This window comes from Parus major, chromosome 1, assembly GCF_001522545.3.
Source record: "Parus major isolate Abel chromosome 1, Parus_major1.1, whole genome shotgun sequence".
NCBI lineage: Eukaryota > Metazoa > Chordata > Aves > Passeriformes > Paridae > Parus > Parus major.
This window is the reverse complement of record NC_031768.1, coordinates 90,489,004-90,509,082: the sequence shown is the minus strand read 5'-3', so window position 1 is coordinate 90,509,082 and position 20,079 is coordinate 90,489,004. Positions and strand designations below refer to the sequence as shown.

Here is a 20,079-nt window from a genome sequence, read left to right as displayed (position 1 = left end):
CCCAAGACAGTAAGTCCAATGACTCCAATGTTCCTGACGCCTCTGTCGGGAAGGTTGTTGACCAAACACTGGTATGTGCCAGTATCCGATAGCTGAGTGTTGTTGATGAAGATGGAGGCACTGGTGGTTGGCATTGTCACAGCAAACCCCACTCGCCCATAGAACTGGGGTGCACCACCAAAGATCTGACCCCCTTGGTAGAGAATGACCTGGAAAAGAAAGGAAGGCTCAAACAACACTATGCAGGAGCTGAGCAAGGAGGAAGAACAGCAAGCAAAACATGGCCTTCCAAAGCTGGAAGGAGCAGTTACTAAAGGATCTCTGAATAATCAAACCTCAATATACATCCTAGCACAGGTGTTTTTTCCAAAAGAGGAGCACACTCTGTAGCCCATTTTAGATCAATAAAAATGTTCATAAAGGTAACAAGCCAGAAAGATACCCAGATCTTCTGGTGTAGCTGGGTTGGCAACATCAGCCTCCTTCCTATGATAGTCATTACCTGTCTGGACAGGATCAATGTACAGAAGCAGAGGCTCTCTGCAGGTCAGTGAATACTTTGATGAGAAGCATCTGCCCAGTGGAGAGTATCATTTTGAATCTCTGTCAGTAAGATCCTGCCATGATTTGACACTGCTTACTGAAGATCTTTGGGATAAGCTGAATGACAGGCAGCGCAACCTTTGAACCTGCACAGCCTCCGCCAGTCACACTGTACTCGGACCAAGTCCCTGAGGAGCAAGTGTTCTTCAGTGCAGGTTCTCAGACTGAATACAAAATGTGATGAGGGCAGTGTGACCCAGATCAGATGTATTTCAGAGAAATAGCTTTCTTCTGTTGTCAGAGTAGGCAAAAAACAGGCCAGCATATCTCAGGTTACGATTCCTGTGCCCACCATTATATACCCTCATTTGCTAATATTCATAAGAACAGACTTGCAAAAGCTACAGACAGTGAAAAAATAAGAAGGGAAGTAAAAGGGGCGATGAGTCTAAGAGAGATTATGTGTTAGAGGACATTTTTCATAGATTTCACAGGTTTAAAGCTGCAGCTACTCCCAGGCCCTCTAAATTCCATATCCAGTGCACCAAAACCTGGATTATATCTCCTGTGCTCTTCTGAACACACAAACCACTAGAGGCCCAGGGCAGCAACACAGCATCACATACACTTGCCACAGCTGCACATCCAGCCAAGGACACAATGTGCATCTGTTAACAAAACATCGAAGGAAACAGATTCTTGTCATATCCGGAGGGCATGTTCAGCAGTGAAGGGACAATGAAGTTCTGGGACAACCGTAGACTCAGCATTGTAGAGGACCTACATCCAGAACAGGGTGGGGAACAGGAAAGCCCCAAGGAAATACATGCTCCAGTAAGAAAAGACCTACCTGTTGAGGCTGGTTGGCGTTAGAAAGAGGAATGACCATCCAGATGACATTAAGGTTAGTGAGAGCAGCGTTAGTGGTGAAGGTGCAGGGCAGCACTGCTGTCTGGCCTCGGGCAACCTGGATACTCCCTGAACTGACTGACACCTCCAGAGGACACACCAGACCTGGAAAGAGAAGGACACACAGTTCAAGCAATTCAGGAGGAAGGCATACAGGCATTGCAGGTGGCTCCATACACTTGCAGGTCACAACACAGTATCCCATTCCTACACAGCTGTACCCTACTACAGCAGGCTGAAAGGAATTCTATTCCTCGCTCACAGATCAGTCTGCTCTCATGCAGACCTTTTTTATAGACAAATACACATATGTGGCCCTTTTAAGTGAGGGCACTCTTGTTTCAGAGCCTCTGAGAACAGCTGGGATTTTTTTGGCAACAGGCAAAGAGCCTTAAGAACAACCAAGCTGTGCCTAAGAGAAAGAGCTATGTTTTCAAACCCATCAATCTTAATGATACCCAACATCAGGGAAAGAGAAAAAGAAACTGCAATATTAACCAAGAAACACAGTTCTCCTCCCACTTCTACGCCTCATAAAGTCCAGCAAGACCCAAAGTATTTTAGCTATATTTTTAATTTAAAGGGTTAAAAGTTGAAATATTTTCCAGTCCAGGCATTTTTATTTAGCTGATGAAAAATTACTGTTGCTAATGGAGGATCTCATCAAATCTCATTTATTTTCCAAAATTTCATTTGGATTCCACATAGACTGGACAAAGATGAAAGCCTGATAAGCCCCAGCTTCCCAGTACAGCAGCTCAAGGCTGCCATTTTAAGTCTGAAAGTCACACAGGGGACTATCTCTGTTCCTACCATGAAAATCCTGTTGAATTAAACTAACCAAGGGGTCTCCATCACCACTTTGAGTAGCACTAAAATGCTTTAAACCATTTTTCTCCACAAAATCAAAATATTGGTACAAAATGCTATGTCTCTGTATGACAGCTCACCATCTTCGTGTTCAAAGCATGTGGGAGGGTACTGGAGAAGAAAGCCAGGGTTTTACAAGCTCTAAGGCAACAGCAGAGTATTGCTAACATCCAGGTGCTGTCTGCAGACCACCCTATTCTCTTGCTGAATCCAGGAAGGGCTGCCTGCAAAGTTTCTATCTTCTGCCAAGAGGCAGTGTTTTGCTGAAGGTGAAATGCTTCAAGGGAATAATTTTCTATCTGAACTGCCAAGAAACCAAACAGGCCAGTGTCTGAGGAAAAGGTGAGTGTCTCCTACATGCTTTGTCTGCTGAGATCCTTCCCAGGCTGCCTATTGTAGAAATGTAGCACCAGAGCCTGGAAGTGCTGAGCTTCAGAAGCTACACATCTGAAGATTCTAGACTCCTGAACAGCCTTCCATGTGTTCTGGTGTTTGAACTGACTGCTCCAGAGCTGCAGTACTCCAGAACTTTGCAAATACTCAGCCACCTCCTCCAAACTTCCATTCCTTCCTCCACATCTCCTACCTCTAAAGCCCCAAGTAGTTCAGGGAGGCTCAGAAACGGTTCAGAACAGAGTCAGACAAAATTTCACTTTAATCTCTTCAAGTGAAATTCACAAGTTTCTTACTTTGTGGGAAAAAAAAGCACCCTGAGTCTGACTTTCCTCATTGTCTTGGGACATATTTAAAAATATGGACTGTTTTGGAAACCTCTAGGGGAACAGTTAATCTCCAATGCTAACATCTCATAGAGTTAGGTGGCTGGATGAGAAACAGCTGGTGAAAGCTTAATCCACCAATCTCCTATGCAAGTCTGTCAGTAGCGAGCAGAAGTAAATAACTTGAAGAGCCAGTAATAAGCATGCATCACCTTTATCACAAGGCATCTGCCTTCCAGCTGTGTCTGTGGGCAACAGGCTCAGAATGGATTTGGACTCTTCATTTCCTTATGGCTGGCCAGGCAGTGGCAGTAGCCCAAAGGCCAGAAGTGATCCATGTCAATTTTGGAGATCTCTCTTGCTGAACGTGACTCTGACAAGGAATTGTCTTTTCTTCAGGCTGAAATTTGAAGGCTGTCTTGCCATGACTACACATCCAGTCTAGCATCATCCATGTCCTAACTGGTGTGCAGGGAGTCACAATGATTTGAACATCTACTGGATTGACCTCTCTCTCCAACATGGTGTTTTTTGTTCTGTTATGTTCAGCATAGATTTAATTAGATCCTCTCCATGAGAGGAAAAGAAACTACTCATCCAATTTGGAACAGCACTATGTGTTTTTCAGCCTCATTCCTTATCCCTTCCGCTTTCTGTTCCATGAAAAACCTACACATTCAAATTCTTGTCATTCAGAAAAAGTAATACTTAAGTGTGAGTGTTCCAATTTACTGGAAAAGTTAGACTTTGCAGCTTGCTTTGCAGGATTAGTTACATCAATCACTCAGTCATCAAGATGATGAGATTTTCATGTCTAATCACCCTCTTCCTACTCCTAATATTTATTATTAGTTGATTGTAAACATCCTGCAGAATAATAAAAACACTAAAATAGAACATACATAATTTATTCACTGTAAAAATAATTTTTGCTACATTTGAGAACTTCCCAATTTACCCATGAGCAATTTTAAAAATGGAAGAAAACACATATTCCCTTTTCCCAGCCAGCACCCCACTCTTATGCTGCAACACCCCACAGCCCACATTATCTCCTTTTCCTTTCAAAGCACCACAGCATCCCTTTTAATTTGAATGCCATGGAGCAGGGAAGCACTGAGGAGGAGCTGAGGTCTCTGTTCATTTCTCTTGTCAAGGGGAGCTGCTTTGAGCCTGGCCTGCAAGATGAGCACTCCCCCACACTGTCCCATCTCTGCCTTGTTAAACCACCAGGCAAGGCAGCTCCTCAGGCTTGCCTTTACCACACACAGCCCAGGGCATGCCAGCTGCTCTTTGGCCCTTCTTTGGCTCTTTTGGGGTACAAGGCAGGTGGCACTTAAAGACTCATTTTGTTAAGCTGAGTAGCACATGCGGGGCTGCAGAGGGGGAAAACACACACAGCCACTTCTGTCAAGGAGACACAAAGAAGGCAAGAGGAAATGTAGGGAAAGTCCTCTTCCAGCAGCATGAGCAGGGAGGTAGGGTGGTGTGATAGCACAGCACTGGGTGGGCAGTTCTATAACATGATTCTATAACACCAATCCTTTCCCAGTGAGACAAAAGAGCAAAAACCAAACCCTCCTCAGAAGCTGCACCATCTCAAGACTACTAGAAAATGTAACACGTTTACACGTGCACTTGTCCATCTATGCAAGTATTTTTGTGACTGCATTCTTCCACAACACCTGTGGCCCAAAACACAGATGGATGCACGTGAAGTCACACGCATTTAAAAACCTGTATGCCCAGAAAGACAACTGCTAGGAAAACTCAACCAAATTATCCGTGTTTAAACATTTCAAAACTAGGCGTTGCAAAAATGTGGGTTTGTATTAATGCAAGAGGAGGGAGGCAGAGGAGAGAGGGGAAAAAGAGATTTCAAATTTAGCATATCTACTGGGATAAGGATTTTTCAATGCAGCCTAAGGAATGAGGACTCAAATTCCCTTGAGTAGATATAAATGCAAATATAGATATATGCACACACATACAGCCTACTAAGTCAAATTACACATAAGAGGTCAGAAAAATCAAGGAAAGGATGTTGTAAGAAGTCTCCTGCAAAGTTATACAATCCAGGTATTTTCTAAGCATTCAGAAGTTTAATGACTTCAGAGAGACAAAGAATCGATCACCACCAAGTCATCTCAGAATTGGATTACAATGGCCATTACACCCTCTCTTGTGACTGCAGTCTCCTCCTTACTTAGTAATTAAGCAAGCCTGTAAGCAGCATGCCCAGAGGATGAGCAGGGTACACCACTGTCAGCAGAAAGAGGAACGGGCCTTTCCTGTACGTAGGACACTTTGATCTTAGCTTGATTCAGCAAACAGCGTTCTCCTTTGATCCTGAGGCAGCAAACTCCCATCACTAATTAGAAGGGATGCTCCATTTTTCTGTCCCCTATCAGTGAACAAGTCAGCAGAAGAATATTTTGGCTGCAGAGGCTCTTTCAGAATTTCTTCACATTTTCAGGATCAAGTAATTATCCTGGCAACTGATTTCATTTTTGATGGCTCACTGCTGCTGCTGCTGCTTTTCCAAGTGGCACCTCAGCTCCTTCCCTGGTATCCATGAAGGAGTCTATGTAGGTAGTTTACACATCATGACACAAGCACATAGGACACAGTCCCACAACACACATTGCCCTCCCTGGTGGGTGTAAGGAGGAGTCACATTTTCTAGCTGCCCTAGAGGGGTTGCAAGCTTCACAGAGCCTTTAGAACATACCAGATACAGTGAAGCTGAAAGACATAGACAAATCTTAGCACTTTGACTCATTCTAAGTTGGTAAAAAAACGTTCCCAGCTCCCACTCACTGCCACACCTTTCTGCCAGAGATCACCAGCAGAATCAGCAGCTTTTGGCACTTTCTAGCAGCAAATTCCTAATACCCAAAGGCAGAGATCAGAGTACAGACTCACTCTGCAGTTCTGGCAACCCAGGGAAGCAAATGGCCAGGGAAGGAAGGAGGGAAGAAGGTGTGAAAGGGATGAAAGAAACCCTCAGCTGTGTGCATTCTGCATCTCCAGACCTCAAGGGAAGATGTGTAGGAATGTGTGCCGCTGTGGGGAAAATTAGAATAAAGCTTCAAGCTGATTCAGCTTGCATCTGAAACCCAGGGAATGGCTGGAACGGCTCCCGCCTGTCCCAGCGCAATTAGCAATCCTGTTGCCACATGCTGGGGAAGATACCTTTGGCAGTATGACATTTTGGGTCCCTTGTTAGAGAGGCTAAGATGAGGTCACACAGAAGTTTCAAGAACAGAGTAGAAACACAGTGTTCCATCTGGCAACCGCAGGCAGTGGAGGGAGAAACTGCAGAGCAGTCTTTTTCCTGAGATGAAAGGAAAATACAAGTTGCTGTGCCTTTTGCCTGCCTCACATCTCTGAGTCTGGGACCAAAGCTACCCCCTGTGCTAAAGAAGAGAAATGTCTCCCACCCTGAGCTGAGGTACACTGCCAACCCAACACACTGAGCAGCAGCAAAACCTACAACCCAGGGAGGAGTGGCTCACAGCAGGAGGAGACGGGAACAGATGCAGGCAGTACATCTGCCATAGGACCTGCCTCTGCAGCAAACACTCAAGAATCCCTGAAGGAGCCTGGCTTACAGTTGCAAACACAGAAAACATTGAAGCTATCCAGCGTGATATGACAGCACCCAAACTGCTCAACAAGATGCTTGAATACTGGTCTTGCCCATTCTCACCAGGGACTATGTATCCTGCTTCATTCTGGATGTGGTACAAATGCTAGTTCAGAGTCCATCTGGACAAACACAGTATTTACCCAGCCTAGTGCCTGGAGGCAGCTTGCAGTGAACTCCACCCTGCCTGGGGAACCAACATCACCAAGCACTGCAATGGAGCACAGATCTGAATTTATGCCCAGCTATACAATTTCCAGTTCACTAAGGGAATTCTACCATGGAAAAACTTCCAGGCTCCAAAGTCATTCTGCAGGGCAGGCATTTGGGACAGATTCACACTGTCATAGTAGACTGCATCCTGGCTCCAAGGTGCCCTAGCACACATTTTCCTGGGAAGGATGCTTGGTAGAAACCTCCTTGGAACAATAATAGTGGGAGCAATGGAGTGAGGAAGGAAGGGCTCCAGCAAACAATAGCTTGCCTGCCAACTTACAGCAAGAAGGCAAAGTTTGCTTCAGACATTGGTAGGGGGATTGGTTCTGTGTCCCAGTCTGAGGGCACATGTTATACAAGTGGCTGACAGGTCTAGCAATGGGATAGTAACCTGTGGGGGACAATGGAACAGTGTAGAAGTCAAAATAATTTCCAAAACTTTCTTTCCTACCTTGGCTGGCTTTGCAGGACAGATGGGAACAAGCAGCAGGAAAACAATCCCATCTAGCATAGTTTAGAGCAAGGTCTCTGTGACACAGGTATTAAAACTATACTGACACTAACTTTTCCTCTGAGGTTTTTCTAGTGTTAGAATTCCTGTTAAATACAGGTCAATAGGCACCTTTATCCCTGGAGAAACCATCAGACACAGCTGCTGGTATCAAATCATCCCCCTAGCATAAAGCCTCCCAAGGGAAAAGATCCATTTTACTCTAGTAAGAGTAATCTTGGGATTGCTGCCCAACCTGTGGGAAACACAGGCTAGCACTAATCCAGGGAGAAAACACAGTGTCAGGGTCTTGAAACTGAGTCCTGCAGTGTTCCTTGCCAAGAACTAGACTAGCTGTGAGGGACACTGGCTACCTCTGAAACTGTGCTGATCACACTGACCCTTCTTCCTTACCATTTATAACCTCATCTGAACTAGACAGAAAACTAACAGGGGAAAATTCCTGCTGACCCACTCCACTCTGGCCTCAGCTGCTGACCGGTGAGCAGAAGTCATTACCACCCCTGCCATCTTCTCTTTTGGAAATATGTCCTTCTCTGCAGGCCAGTTGGGAGGAGGATTTCAAACAACTGACTGATTGGGATGACATAAAATGTATCTCCCTGTGCTGACCTCCCCAACCTGCAGCCACAGACAGGATGAAAAATGGACTTTATGGCAAAAAAAAAGGCAGGAAAGCTTTCAGCTGCACATACTTCCAGAATGGTGTGAGTTCCCTTCCACATCCTTATCAGAGGAGCTGGATTAGCTCTTGCAGAGCTAGGAAAGAGGCTGTCATGACATACTGAGGAATTTGAGTCCTTCCCCATTTCTGCCACAGACTCCCTGGATTCTGCTGAGCAAGCCATACAGTTTCAGGTATCTTCAGAAGGTCCCCATTAGTGTGAGATCCTCATGTGCTCAGATTTAGACCTCAAGAGTTTGATTTGCTGAACTACTGAGAACTCAGACCTGCTAGGAAAATCGAGAGGGGCTGTGCCCTTCAGGTGGCAGAGTTCATGAAATGTTAAGCTCCCTGAGCACCTGAACTGTGCTTTTCCAACAGACCTTAATGCTTCTGTTTAATTAGTCACAGACTTGAAATGCAAAAGAAGTTTCTGAACAGTGAGAAGAATATGCTGTTAGAGCAGCTTCTTGGCATGTGCTAAGTGGGAACAAGAACCCAAATCTGGTTTACAGATGCAGTGTCACGGGGCCAATGACCCAAATGTTCCTTCCCAGTTCTGGACTCTTGCTGTGATCCCAGTACAGGCTTCTCTTACGTGCTTTTATCAAGCTTTGCTGAAGCTGCCATGAGAGCTGCCACCTTTGCTGCTCCAGCAAGCTGGGATGGATGTCTTGCATCTATCTTTGCTGCCTTGAATGCAATATGTGTGCAAGTTAGAGGCAGAAAAACAACTGCATTGTATTATAGCATTATAAAAATACAAAGGAACATTGATAGGAACAAAAATAGCGTCTACAATGACATTAGCTAGGATAAAACTAATCAATGGCAGTGCTCTGGGCATGCATTAATCCCCTTTCCATGGTATAGTGTTGCACTATTAAGTACATTATGGGAAGTTTAACACTTCCCTCCGTTGCATGCGGCACTGGCTGGAAACAGAAACTGCTGCGATCTGAGCTGGCAGTCCTTGAATTCACAGCATTTGCAGAGGACTCAAGGAGCAGCTGCACTTTGGAGGTTGGATTTTTTTTGCTGTAGCAGATGAGCAAGGCCAGAGGGGACTCAGGGGGAACAGGAACTGAAGAGCTCACTCATTTCTCCCCTAAATTGAGAATGGAGGGGTGGATAAGGCTAATTCAACCCACTCTGTGGGACCGTTTGGTGTCAATTTTGTCCATCCCTGGCTGTGCTTAGAATCAGAGTCATCAATGACTCATACCCTGGGACTCAGGAGGGCAAATCAGGAACAGGCAATCTGTCTACAGAAGATGGCTGAAGGCCACACAAGGCAGGATACCCAAGGTACAAACAGAGTGGTGTGTCCTTGCAACAGGGTGCCAGCCATTTCCTTCTCTCCTCAGGTCCTTCAGAGATGCCTGAAACACTATTTTCCAAATAGCAGGCATGTCCTACTTATCTGTATAAGGAGGAAAGCAAAAGTTTAACTGGGCACAGAATGTTATCTCCCTATTCTTTGGCTTTTACAAAACAAAGATTGGCATACACAGTTCCTTTTCCTTCACCTCCCTACTCCTGTGATAGATCAGCTCTGGGGAATCCTGCTGCAGTAACTTAAGATGTTGTCATCCTCTGCTGGTTGCCTTGTTGCTCAACACAAGGTTATTGTCCCAAAGTCAGTGAAAGCAGAAAAGAACCTCACAGCTAGGCATTAAGCAGCATAACCTGCTGAGGAAGGTGTGGGGACATTCTAACTTCCTTTGCTGTGAGAGGGGAAAGCTGCATTGCAGACACACTGTTTTGTTCTGCTCACTGCTACAGTAGAGCCATCACCCTACACTAATGGATGTCTAGGGATGGGAACATTTTAAGTGACCACAGCCAGTTACTTTAGATAAAGTGAATTGGGGATGAAAGCTTATCAAACGTTCATATAAGTACATTTAAGGTAAGAAGCTCAGCTTGAGTCTGCAAAAAGCCTGCAGCAACAGCTCTGAGCTGCAGACTTACCCATTCATCTAGCTAGGATGCCAACATAAACCTCCCACATCCCTCCTCTTAATTATCTTATTGTTTGTCACACCAGAAATGAAAATTCACCTTTTACACAAAGATTGATATCTATGTTTCCTGAAGGAGGGAAAAGGCATGGGGCTGACTGAGAGCAGTGAAGGTACACATTGGCTTAATTTTCCTGAAGCAGGTTGCAAAACCTCACTGAAGCCAGCTCTAAACATTTGGGAAGCTCCACCATGGCCAGCCCTTGTCTCTGAAAGCATCCCCAAGCATTCCTGTGGGTATCTTAACCACACCTGAGCCCATGCATGAAAAGTACAGGTTGAGTCTGCACAGGATGAATTGAGAGCTGCATGTGACATGCTTACCCCAGAGTGGGCATCTAATTAGAGCTATTCCCATGATCTGAAAGCAAAAATAGGCTTGAGTTCCCACCCTCCCTGGTCCCATTCCTTTGCTAGTATTCTCCCAGCACAGCCCAGTCAGCAGAGATGTGTCACACTGCGGATCAGTGCCAAGTGTTGGCAACAGCACGTGACACTGCTGACACAGCAAAGTTGTGTCCTTGGGGAGAAGGTATCCACTGGTGCCTCTACAAGAGAAATGTACCTGCTCCCAAGACTGGGGAACAGAGAGTCAGGGTTAGGAAGCTGAAATTAAAACAGGTCGGCAAAGCTTTACTAAGACACTCACTTCTATTTTCTGTTTGCCGAGACATAAAAAATACATTAACAGCCCAGCAGCTTTGTAAATGATTTATGGTAGAAAGAATAAATTTCTTCCTTCTCTCCTGGCATAAAAAAAAAATACAAAAAGATTGCAACAGTGATAAACTGCTTAATAAGGGAAAACAACTCAAGGTTTAAATATATTCAATGGTATATTGAGTGGGAAGGACAGAGCCCATAAGGAATAAGATTAAAGTCCTGTGAGGGGAGCTGGCACAGGGAAAGGCAGGATGACTGGGTGAGCTGGAATATACAACTTGTGTGATGGGGAAAGGCAGCAGCGAGGAGTGCAGCTGCCAGACAACATCCTTGGGTCAAACTCCAGTGCAAACTTCCCAACCTGTGGTTCAACCAACAGCTTTTACCCAAAGCATCAAGAGCTATGTCCATCTTCCTCCAACAAGAGGGAGAGCAGAGGGTGATAAACAAAAAAGGCACAGGGCTTACTCTATTAAACACAGGCTGGGTGAAGTTCCAGGAGCTTGCTGTATCTTGTCTCACCCACTACAGACACCACTGACATCATCTGGGAGTCCTCGAGGAAGTTCCCTGCAAGGTGAGGGTTAAGCTAAGCCAGACATAGTTCAGGTTGGAGAGGACAGCTTCAGAAAGGAGAGCTTTAGGGAGAGGACTGTGAGGCTGCAGTAGTAGAATGAGAGCTGGGGTTGGGGTTTAGGAAGTTCAGGGGACTGTGGGCAGTGGGGTTTGGGGACAGGAAATAAATTCCAAGAAATGGCTCCACTTCTCCAAGCCAAATGCAGGGGAGCTCCTCCAAATGCTTCTTGAGGCCATCTCACCTGTCTTTCCCTGTTACTGGGATATTCCAGCACCATCATCACCCCATGGTTGCTTATGTTGGCCTGTGGAGGATTATGGTGGTCTCGTGCCTTAACAAAGGGGTAACTAATACACAGAATAACAAAATTAAATATTTTAATATATTTAAATAATATAATTTAAAATATTTAAATATATTAAATAAAAGCAACCCCCAAGGAATCAACCTCCCAAGCTCTTTCTGAGAAGAAAAGTTTTCATTAATAGACTGATCCTATTTTCCTTGAGGATGGGAGGGACTGTCACCAGGACAAGTATCAGATTTTGAAAGGATCTGGTCCAGCAAGCCATAAGTTTTGGCTGAGGCAATGCCAACAAGTTGGCTATCTGCTTTCCACAGCCACTTTGTATCTCATGCATGAAATGCTCCCATCCTGTGGCATGCACACGCTTTGCAAGTGGAAGGATACTTGGCCAATGTTTGTTGTTCACCACACATTTGAGCTCCCTTAAAAATTTTCGTGCTCTGTGACCTGAGTCCTGCTTCACCGAAGTTGCCACTTGCATGGCTATCAGGAGCCCACTTGCAGCCAGGGCTGCTCAGCCACATACAAGTGGAAATATATTTAAAAATATATGTTTAAAAATGTTTAAGTATCTTGCCAAACTGGGGTTTATAAAACACTTTTATAGCTTGTTCACAAGAGAGAGAGCCTTTAAGGCTTAAGAATGTGGAAAATCACCGTGAAACTTCCCTGTCTGCAAATAAGACTGATTAAAGCAGGCTCTCAAAGCAGTTGGATTGAAACTAGTTTACATGGGCATATTCAAAGATATTAGACCTCCATATCTTAAACTTCATTAATCCCAAACTATTTTGGATTTAAAATTATTTAGATCAAGCAAACAGAAAGGAAACAAAAAAGGGAGGCTTTTTTCATTTAAATTGTAAAGAAAAACACCCCAAATTTGTCTTTTTCTCTGGCAAATGCCAGGCCAGTAATTGAATGTTTCAGATTATGAGTTGAGCTGTCTAGAAAAGGTTGTAAAAGGACAATTTTCCACTGGGAAAAGAAGAGTTTTCATTAAAATCAAAGTCAGCTGTTAGAATATCAACTTTGATGACATTTTCAGTGAGTGAAGACAAAGTGAATTGCTTTGACTTCTCCATTTAATTATAGTAATATTGGTACACTTCAGTTCAATAAGGTAAGAACACTTTATTTCAATCCATTTAAAATTTTGCCATATATTTAGGTATTACATAAATTCTGACTTTGCATAATTTTATGCAGTACCAGTGCAGTGAATACACACAGGCATACTTAAAATGCTGTGGCCTTTCAACAACATGTCAATAGTCTCTTTTCCCAGTGGAAATTTACCCTGATTTTTGGTCCTTCCATTACAAGACCTGATTTCTCACTATGATGTGAAATGAAACAGAGAGGGTACATTAGGACTTCCCTGGAATAAACATCCAGTTTGTCACCTGCTTTAGCTACAAGCTCCATCACAATCTTCTCATGGGAACACCCAGAGTGCTGGAGCTGTAGATGTTTCCATGTGAAGTTTGGTCCCCATGTGGCTCAAGGGGAGAGTGTCAGGCACAGAGACTTCCACACAAAAGCCACAGCAACACCTCTATTTAAGCACTTTGCAGTCCTTTCCCAGAAGGAGAATCACTCCATGCTCCCTGCCCTCTGGAAGAGCAATCTTTCCAATCTGCCGACACCGAAACCCAAAGCTCTGGTGCAAGTGTTGCTGACTATAAATCAGTTCCCTACACTCCAGTCATTCAGGCTAATCATTCCCGCACTGTATGTTGGAATGCAGGACCAACAGATGAAATGTACACAGCCAGATTAATATAAATCTGTTATCCATCTGTTATGTGTCCCTTTGGCATGTGCCAGCACAGGGTGCAAAGAGAAACACATCCCAGAGCTGAGAGGCTCTCCCTGCTCATCATGTACCCGGAGCTGAAGCATCTGCAGCTCGAAGCATCCAAGCCAAGATGACTGAGCCTGACTTTTCCCAAATGCTATGCACTTCCCCTCCAGCCAATGCCAGCCCCCCAGCACTCTAGCTGTGTATACAGCATCAAAAGTTGCACTGGTAGCTCCAAAATATGCCAGGAAGCAATGCAGGGTCTCCATTTTGCAGTGAGGAAAGCCAAGATGGAGCGAGGATATAACTCACACAAACACCATGCAGCAGGTCAATGGCAAGACAGGAACAGGACTTTAGAACCTGATTCATGGGCCTTGCTCTACCTATTAATCACTCTCTCCACCACTGTAGCAAGTATTAGTATTGATTTCAAATTAACACACACATATATCTTACCAAGGAAAAAAAAGAATAACCAAGGAGGTTCACTATGTTCAGCTCCATTGGAGGCCGACATGATTCTTAGGGCAAACATTTTCTGCAAGCAGCCTTGGCCCAAAGCATTCCAGGCTGGGAGGCACAAAGCAGGCACCCTCAAGGAACTACCAAATGCTTATAAAATGCTCCAAGCCTCTTGAGCAGCTTTTCAAAAAGCACAGAGTACAATCGTAACAAGCTTGAAATGCAGAAAGGAGACTTTGTGAATGCAGGTGCTGCTGTTACTGTATCTGACAATGCACCTTCCCCCTTAACACCTATTTTCTGATGCCAAGATCTGAGAGTTAACCCCAGATGACCAAGCCTCACAGTGCCATCTGATTTTATGCTTGCCCTCTCTTTTTCCCTTCCCATGATGTCCTGAATTCCCTTTTACAACAGCTGCTAACTTCTGCAAACATAAAACTGCTACAAGCATCCCTTGTCTTTTAGAGAAAAAGTCTCAGGAAAACATTTTGCAAATTTTCCCTCTGTAGCAGATGCAAGAAGTTGCTTATGCCCAAGCAGCAAGGTACACAACTGCTCTGAACTAACATTTTTTTCTGCACAGCTGGCTCAGTTTTTCACACAGATGTTGTTTCTCCTGCCAGGTCTAAGAGCACCCAGAGAAGCATTAATATGAAAGAGCCTGATTGGACACTGGTTTAACAACAAGTTGAAAATTCCCCAAGCACAGCCTGTGTGTTGGGTTTTCCCTTTCCTTTGTTTTTTTCTGGTTTTTAGTTTGCTTTTTTGTTTTTGTTTTGTTTTTTAATGCACCCAGCAGGGAGAAAAAGAAAAAAAAAGAAAAGGTAAAATAGAACAAAAACATAAGAAGCCACTGAAGAAAGTCTTAGCCTTTTAGGGGTAAATTCCCTTTCTGAAATTTGAAACACACGTTAATCTTTAATGTTAAACCATGGATTAAAAATTAATTCAAAAATCTCACAGTTTGGAACACTTACAAGTCCACTGCATTATTAAAAGCTCAGATCAGTGCTACTCTGCATAAAGAAGTCTCCCCAAACTCTTTCTTTTTTCTTGAAGCCTAGAGCAGGTACTCACTGCTCTCCCCAGGTATCCTTAAAACTCAGAGAAACCTACTTGTGGTTCCCAAGAGCTGGGAAAGGATGAGCCCTCAAATCTACTTACTTTTTTGTGCTCCTTTTTGTTTGCCCAGAGGGGGAACCAAGGGACCAGGCAGCATGTGCAGAGGTGTTGCAGTTTCCACAAGTATTTTTGGAGGCACAGCTCTCTTACCAGCTGCAGCCTTACAGCTCTGCAGGAGGCTGAGCAGGAGGTTTCCATCTCTAGAGTCTGTGCTACCACGTCGTTTACCACAAGGGGTAAAACTTTCTATTTAAGCATCACTGTTTTTAACAGCTGCCTCAGCACAGTTACGCTAGCAATTACCATCACAAAACAGCCTCTCTCCTACGCTCTTTTCTGCACTCTCAGGCTCGTTTCTGTCCAAATCCTCCACCTGAGACCATCCTCAGGAGGCTGCCTTCACCTGCAGCCAGCTGGGTCTGTGCCAGATGAACCACGCTGCCAGCCGAGGTGAGCGCTGCCCACGCACCTCCTGGGTGAGGAAGATGCACAGGCAGCCAGCACAACTCTTGGAGGGGACTGTCCCCCTCAGGGAGGTGCTGATGCCTCTCTGACCCTCCAGATGCTGTCAGAGGAGAGGACATCTCATCTGCAGTCAGGACTGCTACCTGCTGTGTGATAGGTACTGTGTGAGAATGAATAGGCTGCGCTGCCCCACATGTGGGCACCCCCAATATCACCAGGCTCTGGGTGAAAATGAAGCAATCTGTTGCTAGCTTTAAATCAGTGCTTGTATTCAGGGAGAGGAATAAATAAAATTTTTTTAAAAATGCACAGAATGGTTTAAGCACCTACAAATCACACTTATCTCTCCCTTGTTTATCATAACTTTTCCTGCCATAGTTGCTAATGGAAATAATAATAATCACGTAATAGAATAATGTTTTGGCTTCTTTCCCAGATTCTCTCCTTGTTCACCAGGCAGTGAAGCCATTGTATTGCCAAAAGTTCACAGAGACCTGGTTTCACAGGAGAAGTGCCACCAAGGAAGGCTTTGACAGCTTCCCATGGAAGCTGAGAAAGCAGAAGAGTAAAGGAGGAGAGCCCCTGACTTGGGGACAGAGGAGTGATAGGCAGGAAGATAAAATAGTGGCAACTCTCTGCTATATTTGCCAACAGTGGAAAGCAAAGAAAACAACAATTATGAGTGAACAGGCAATTCAGCACACAAACAGTCCTGCTCAGGATGCCAATGTGTTCTCCCAGCAGGATCTGAGCACCCTTGGGACCCAGGGGAGGCAAGGAAAAATAAGCTCAGGTGAGGTGCCTATGCTTGTGCAGAGCCAGACATGAACCCTCATTCTCTGGCTTGGTAGCTCATCTTGCAAATCATCTCTCCTCCCATAAATTCAGTCTTCTACGTTTAAACTCATGTGCCCATCAAGTCAGATTACAATTAAAACTCTGCAAGTATGGCAAAATATATTCAGGAACATCTGTTTGAATAATAAGCCTGAATTTGCTTCGACAGTATTCATCCGACCTGCTTTCCTTGCCTTCTGCAAGTGCTCACACCAGCTTTCTCCAGTTCAAAAATGACAATGTGAGGGAGAAGCTGCTGCACACCCTCACATAAACACAAAGATGATTTTTCCTGGTGGAGGAAGGGTTTCCAACCTCTGGTGCACAGGCCTTTCAAGAGCTGCAGGCTGCTTCTCAGACTCCATAAAAAACAGCTAAGTAAAAATCAGCCTAAAGTCAGAAAGCTAAAACTTACTTCATCAAAGTCCAGTCTGCCACTGAAAGATGTGTATGTGGGTTTGAATCTTTGGCTCTGCAGTTTGCTGGGAGAAGAGGGGTAGTCACTCATGCTGAGGCCATACCTGCTCCTGTGGCTGGTTGCTCCCAGAGGTGCAGGTAAGTATCCCTCTCACTCCTCATCCCTCTGCCTCCCACTCAGACCTGCCAGTGGAACTGCTGGTGTAATAGCTCTCTCTCCCACACAGTTCTGGCAAAAAGATCCTGGTTAATGGGTAAGAGCAATTTCTTTTCTACCATAGGTCACACTGAGAGGACCAGGCTAAAGAACAGAATGCAGACAGCCACACTGACAGCCTGAGCTGAGGGTAACCTCTGTCAGGGGAAGGGGAGCAGGGACAGCCTCTGACCTCTCCATCCACCTCAGCCGCTGTCCCAGCAGTTCATCTGACTGCCTGACTCCTTTTGTCTGGCTGTGAATTGGGGCAGTGTGCCCTCATCCCACGAGTGCTTTGTGCTACTTGGGCATGTGGTATTGAGGGAAAGCAGGAGAAAAAACAGAGACCAATGGAAGAAGCAGAAACCATACCTCGAGGCCTGGATGCAGGTTGAAAGCAATAAATACTCAAAGCAATAGGTTGCAAGCTAGAATATGACCCTGGGGAAAACATTTGCTGAAGGGCAGAGAGGAATAAATACAACAGTGTACAGTTGATGGCTACTTATGGAGGTAAATCAGCGTGGCTTAAGACACACACCCCACAGAGATACATGGAAAGGCTGCCCACCAGAGGCTCCTGCAAGGGCCCCATATCTCCACAGATAATTTGCCTATCTCTAAGCAGGATGTGGAATGGCTAAAAAACAATACAGCAGGATAAGAGTAGTCTCTGAGCAGGAGGAACCAAGAGTTTGAGAAAGACGTTGAATAAATCCTAGAACCACAGAAGCTCAGAAGTTGTCTTTTGATGCTGCCACAGGAATGTTTGTTGACAGTAAACACAGGCCACAGAGAAGGAATTCAGCTCTAATGACAAAATGCTATTGTGGGAGGTTGTGCTGTGCTGAGACTGGCACAAGGCTGTTGCCCATCTAGGGATGACTTCCATCAAAGGAACAGCTTTTTAGAACTGCTTTCCCAGCTGTCATTATAGCACAACCTACTGATACGTATTTCTGTAACCAATTTACAAATATATGAAGTCTTCTCCAGGCTCTAGGAAGCAATACAACACCTCTGCTAGGCTGGAAGACAGCATTGCTCCAGATAGCACATACAGCAATAATCCATAACCACAGAGGACAAATGAAGAAGATACAGCTACCTTTGGAAATGGGAAATCTATGAAATGAAACCAAGCTTCTGTTAGTCTTTTGGCAAGAACATCCCTGGCTCAACATAATTAAATGAGTTTGGTTCATACTTTTTCTTCTAATCGATCAAGAAGAATGGTGGTGCTGCTGCCACATCCCCATTACATCTAACCAAGAATGGAGGTGTGGGATAGGGGGTGGAGGGAAGGACATGTGCAAGCTCCCTGCCATGACACTACCTTCCTCCCCAGTGCACTAGAGCTGACAAGGCCATGCAGCACCAATGTGGTGTTTTGCATCCTCTGAGAAGTGAAAAACAGGAGGTGGCAGAGTGGTTTCCCCCCTGCTTTCTGGATGCTTGGGTTTCTGACAGATTTCTCTGTGAAGGGCTACCCAAAAGCTCCATGGAACTGGAGTGTCAAACGTGAACATTCAGCACTTAATTTGTGGTGCAAATCCTGTCAAACTCGATTGCGTCTCTTCGCCCCTCCAAGGCATCCCAGGCTCTCTCCACTTCTGCAGGGGGATGAGGCTTTAAGGAATGACCAACTGTTAAAGCAAGCCTGCAGACTGGCAGGATGCACAGCGTATGCTCCAGAGCCAGGCATGCCCTCTCCTCCCATCCGCCAGCTCCGCATACGCACACAGAGTGGTCAGCCGGGAATACACCCCGGGAGGCCTAATTAATGAACATATTTGAAAGCTCCAGGCATCACCACGCTGGAAGAAATGAGTGATAACATTAGCATCTGAGCACGAGCTGTTTGGATGGAGTGATAAAGGAGATGGGGCTGGAGGCACTGCCTGGGAAGCATCCCAAAAGCACAGGATCCTCTGCAGGGCTCTGCCATATTCATCTGTACCAAGCACAAAGGTACCAGTAGGAAAGGAGTGTTCTAATAATGAGAGATCAGGCAGGATTAAGTGGGAACTCAAAAAGCGCAGCAGAAGCTTCTTTCTGCTCCCTGTGAAAGGAGAAAGTGATAATCGTGGAAGAAGGAAGGTAGGAACTGAGATAGAGATAGGGAGATACATCAAAGGGACAGAAAAGAAACAGAAGAAAAATAGATAGAGAAACGCTAAAAGATAAATGTAGTATGCTTTTAATTTGCATGATAAAAATAGTTCTCTTTTCCCCACCAATCATCTTTATTAGCAACAAAATTTGCAGCGAGATCTCTGACTAGCTATCTAGCTGTGACAACAGCAAAGCTCTGTAACAAACTGCTCCATGGAGGCTGCAAAAACTCTGTCTCAGGCAGTTTTAAATGCAGGGCATAGGGCTGACTGAGACTTAGCCTGCTAGTTTGCTAAGCACCTCACAGACCAGAATTGTGGTGCCTGAACTTCTGGCCCACATTCCACTCTTATTTATGTGTCTGAACGAAATCACTGAGTTTCTACTATTAATTAGAATTTACCTACATAGTGCTCACCTGTGTCCCCAACCACAGTTTACATATCACTGGCCTAAAAAGATGACCCAAGATCTCAAGCTTCTGCATGCTTCAGCTGTAGGGGCAGTCTCCAGGAGATGTGAAGGAGGTCACAGAAAAAAAAAAAAGTGTAGGAAGTCCACTTTCCCCAGGGACCTACAGCTTGTTCAGCAATAGTGCATGTGTTGTATGTAACCATGCTGGAAGGGACAACCACCCAGTGCTTCCAAAATCCCTTCTCAGCCCAGCATCCACACCAACATACAACACTAAGCCTGTGAAAGAGCACATCAGGCTGTGAACTCTGTCAAGTCAGGTCTTGGCTATAAACAAGGAAGTCAGTGGCAACACCCTGGGCAGGGGAAGAGACTGGTAGGAGGCAGCTCTTCTTTCACACCTCCTTCACAACACTCCAGGGACAAGATACATGCGAAAAGATTCCTCGTTGAAGGGCTTCTTTCTCAGAATATATGCTGCAACCCAAATTCCAACCAGTTGCCCAATCATGGGGCCTGAGGCAAGACACAGGAAAGCCACCGCTATTAAGAGGATGGAAAGAGCAGGGGATGACACTGCTTTGTCAGA

The 20,079-nt window shown here is 45.0% G+C and overlaps 1 protein-coding gene across 5 annotated transcripts in view; it reads right to left on the bottom strand.

Moving 5' to 3' along the window:
* Positions 1-20,079, bottom strand: part of IGSF11 (immunoglobulin superfamily member 11) — a 103,888-nt gene that overhangs the window by 5,531 nt on the left and 78,278 nt on the right. For all 5 annotated transcript variants that reach the window (XM_033517468.1, XM_033517469.1, XM_015643589.3 and 2 more), the window contains exons 2-3: positions 1,394-1,557; positions 2-209 (exon numbers count right to left, since the gene is read on the bottom strand). In XM_033517468.1, the coding sequence (XP_033373359.1) occupies positions 2-209; positions 1,394-1,557 (372 nt within the window). The remainder of the gene's footprint in view (position 1; positions 210-1,393; positions 1,558-20,079) is intronic.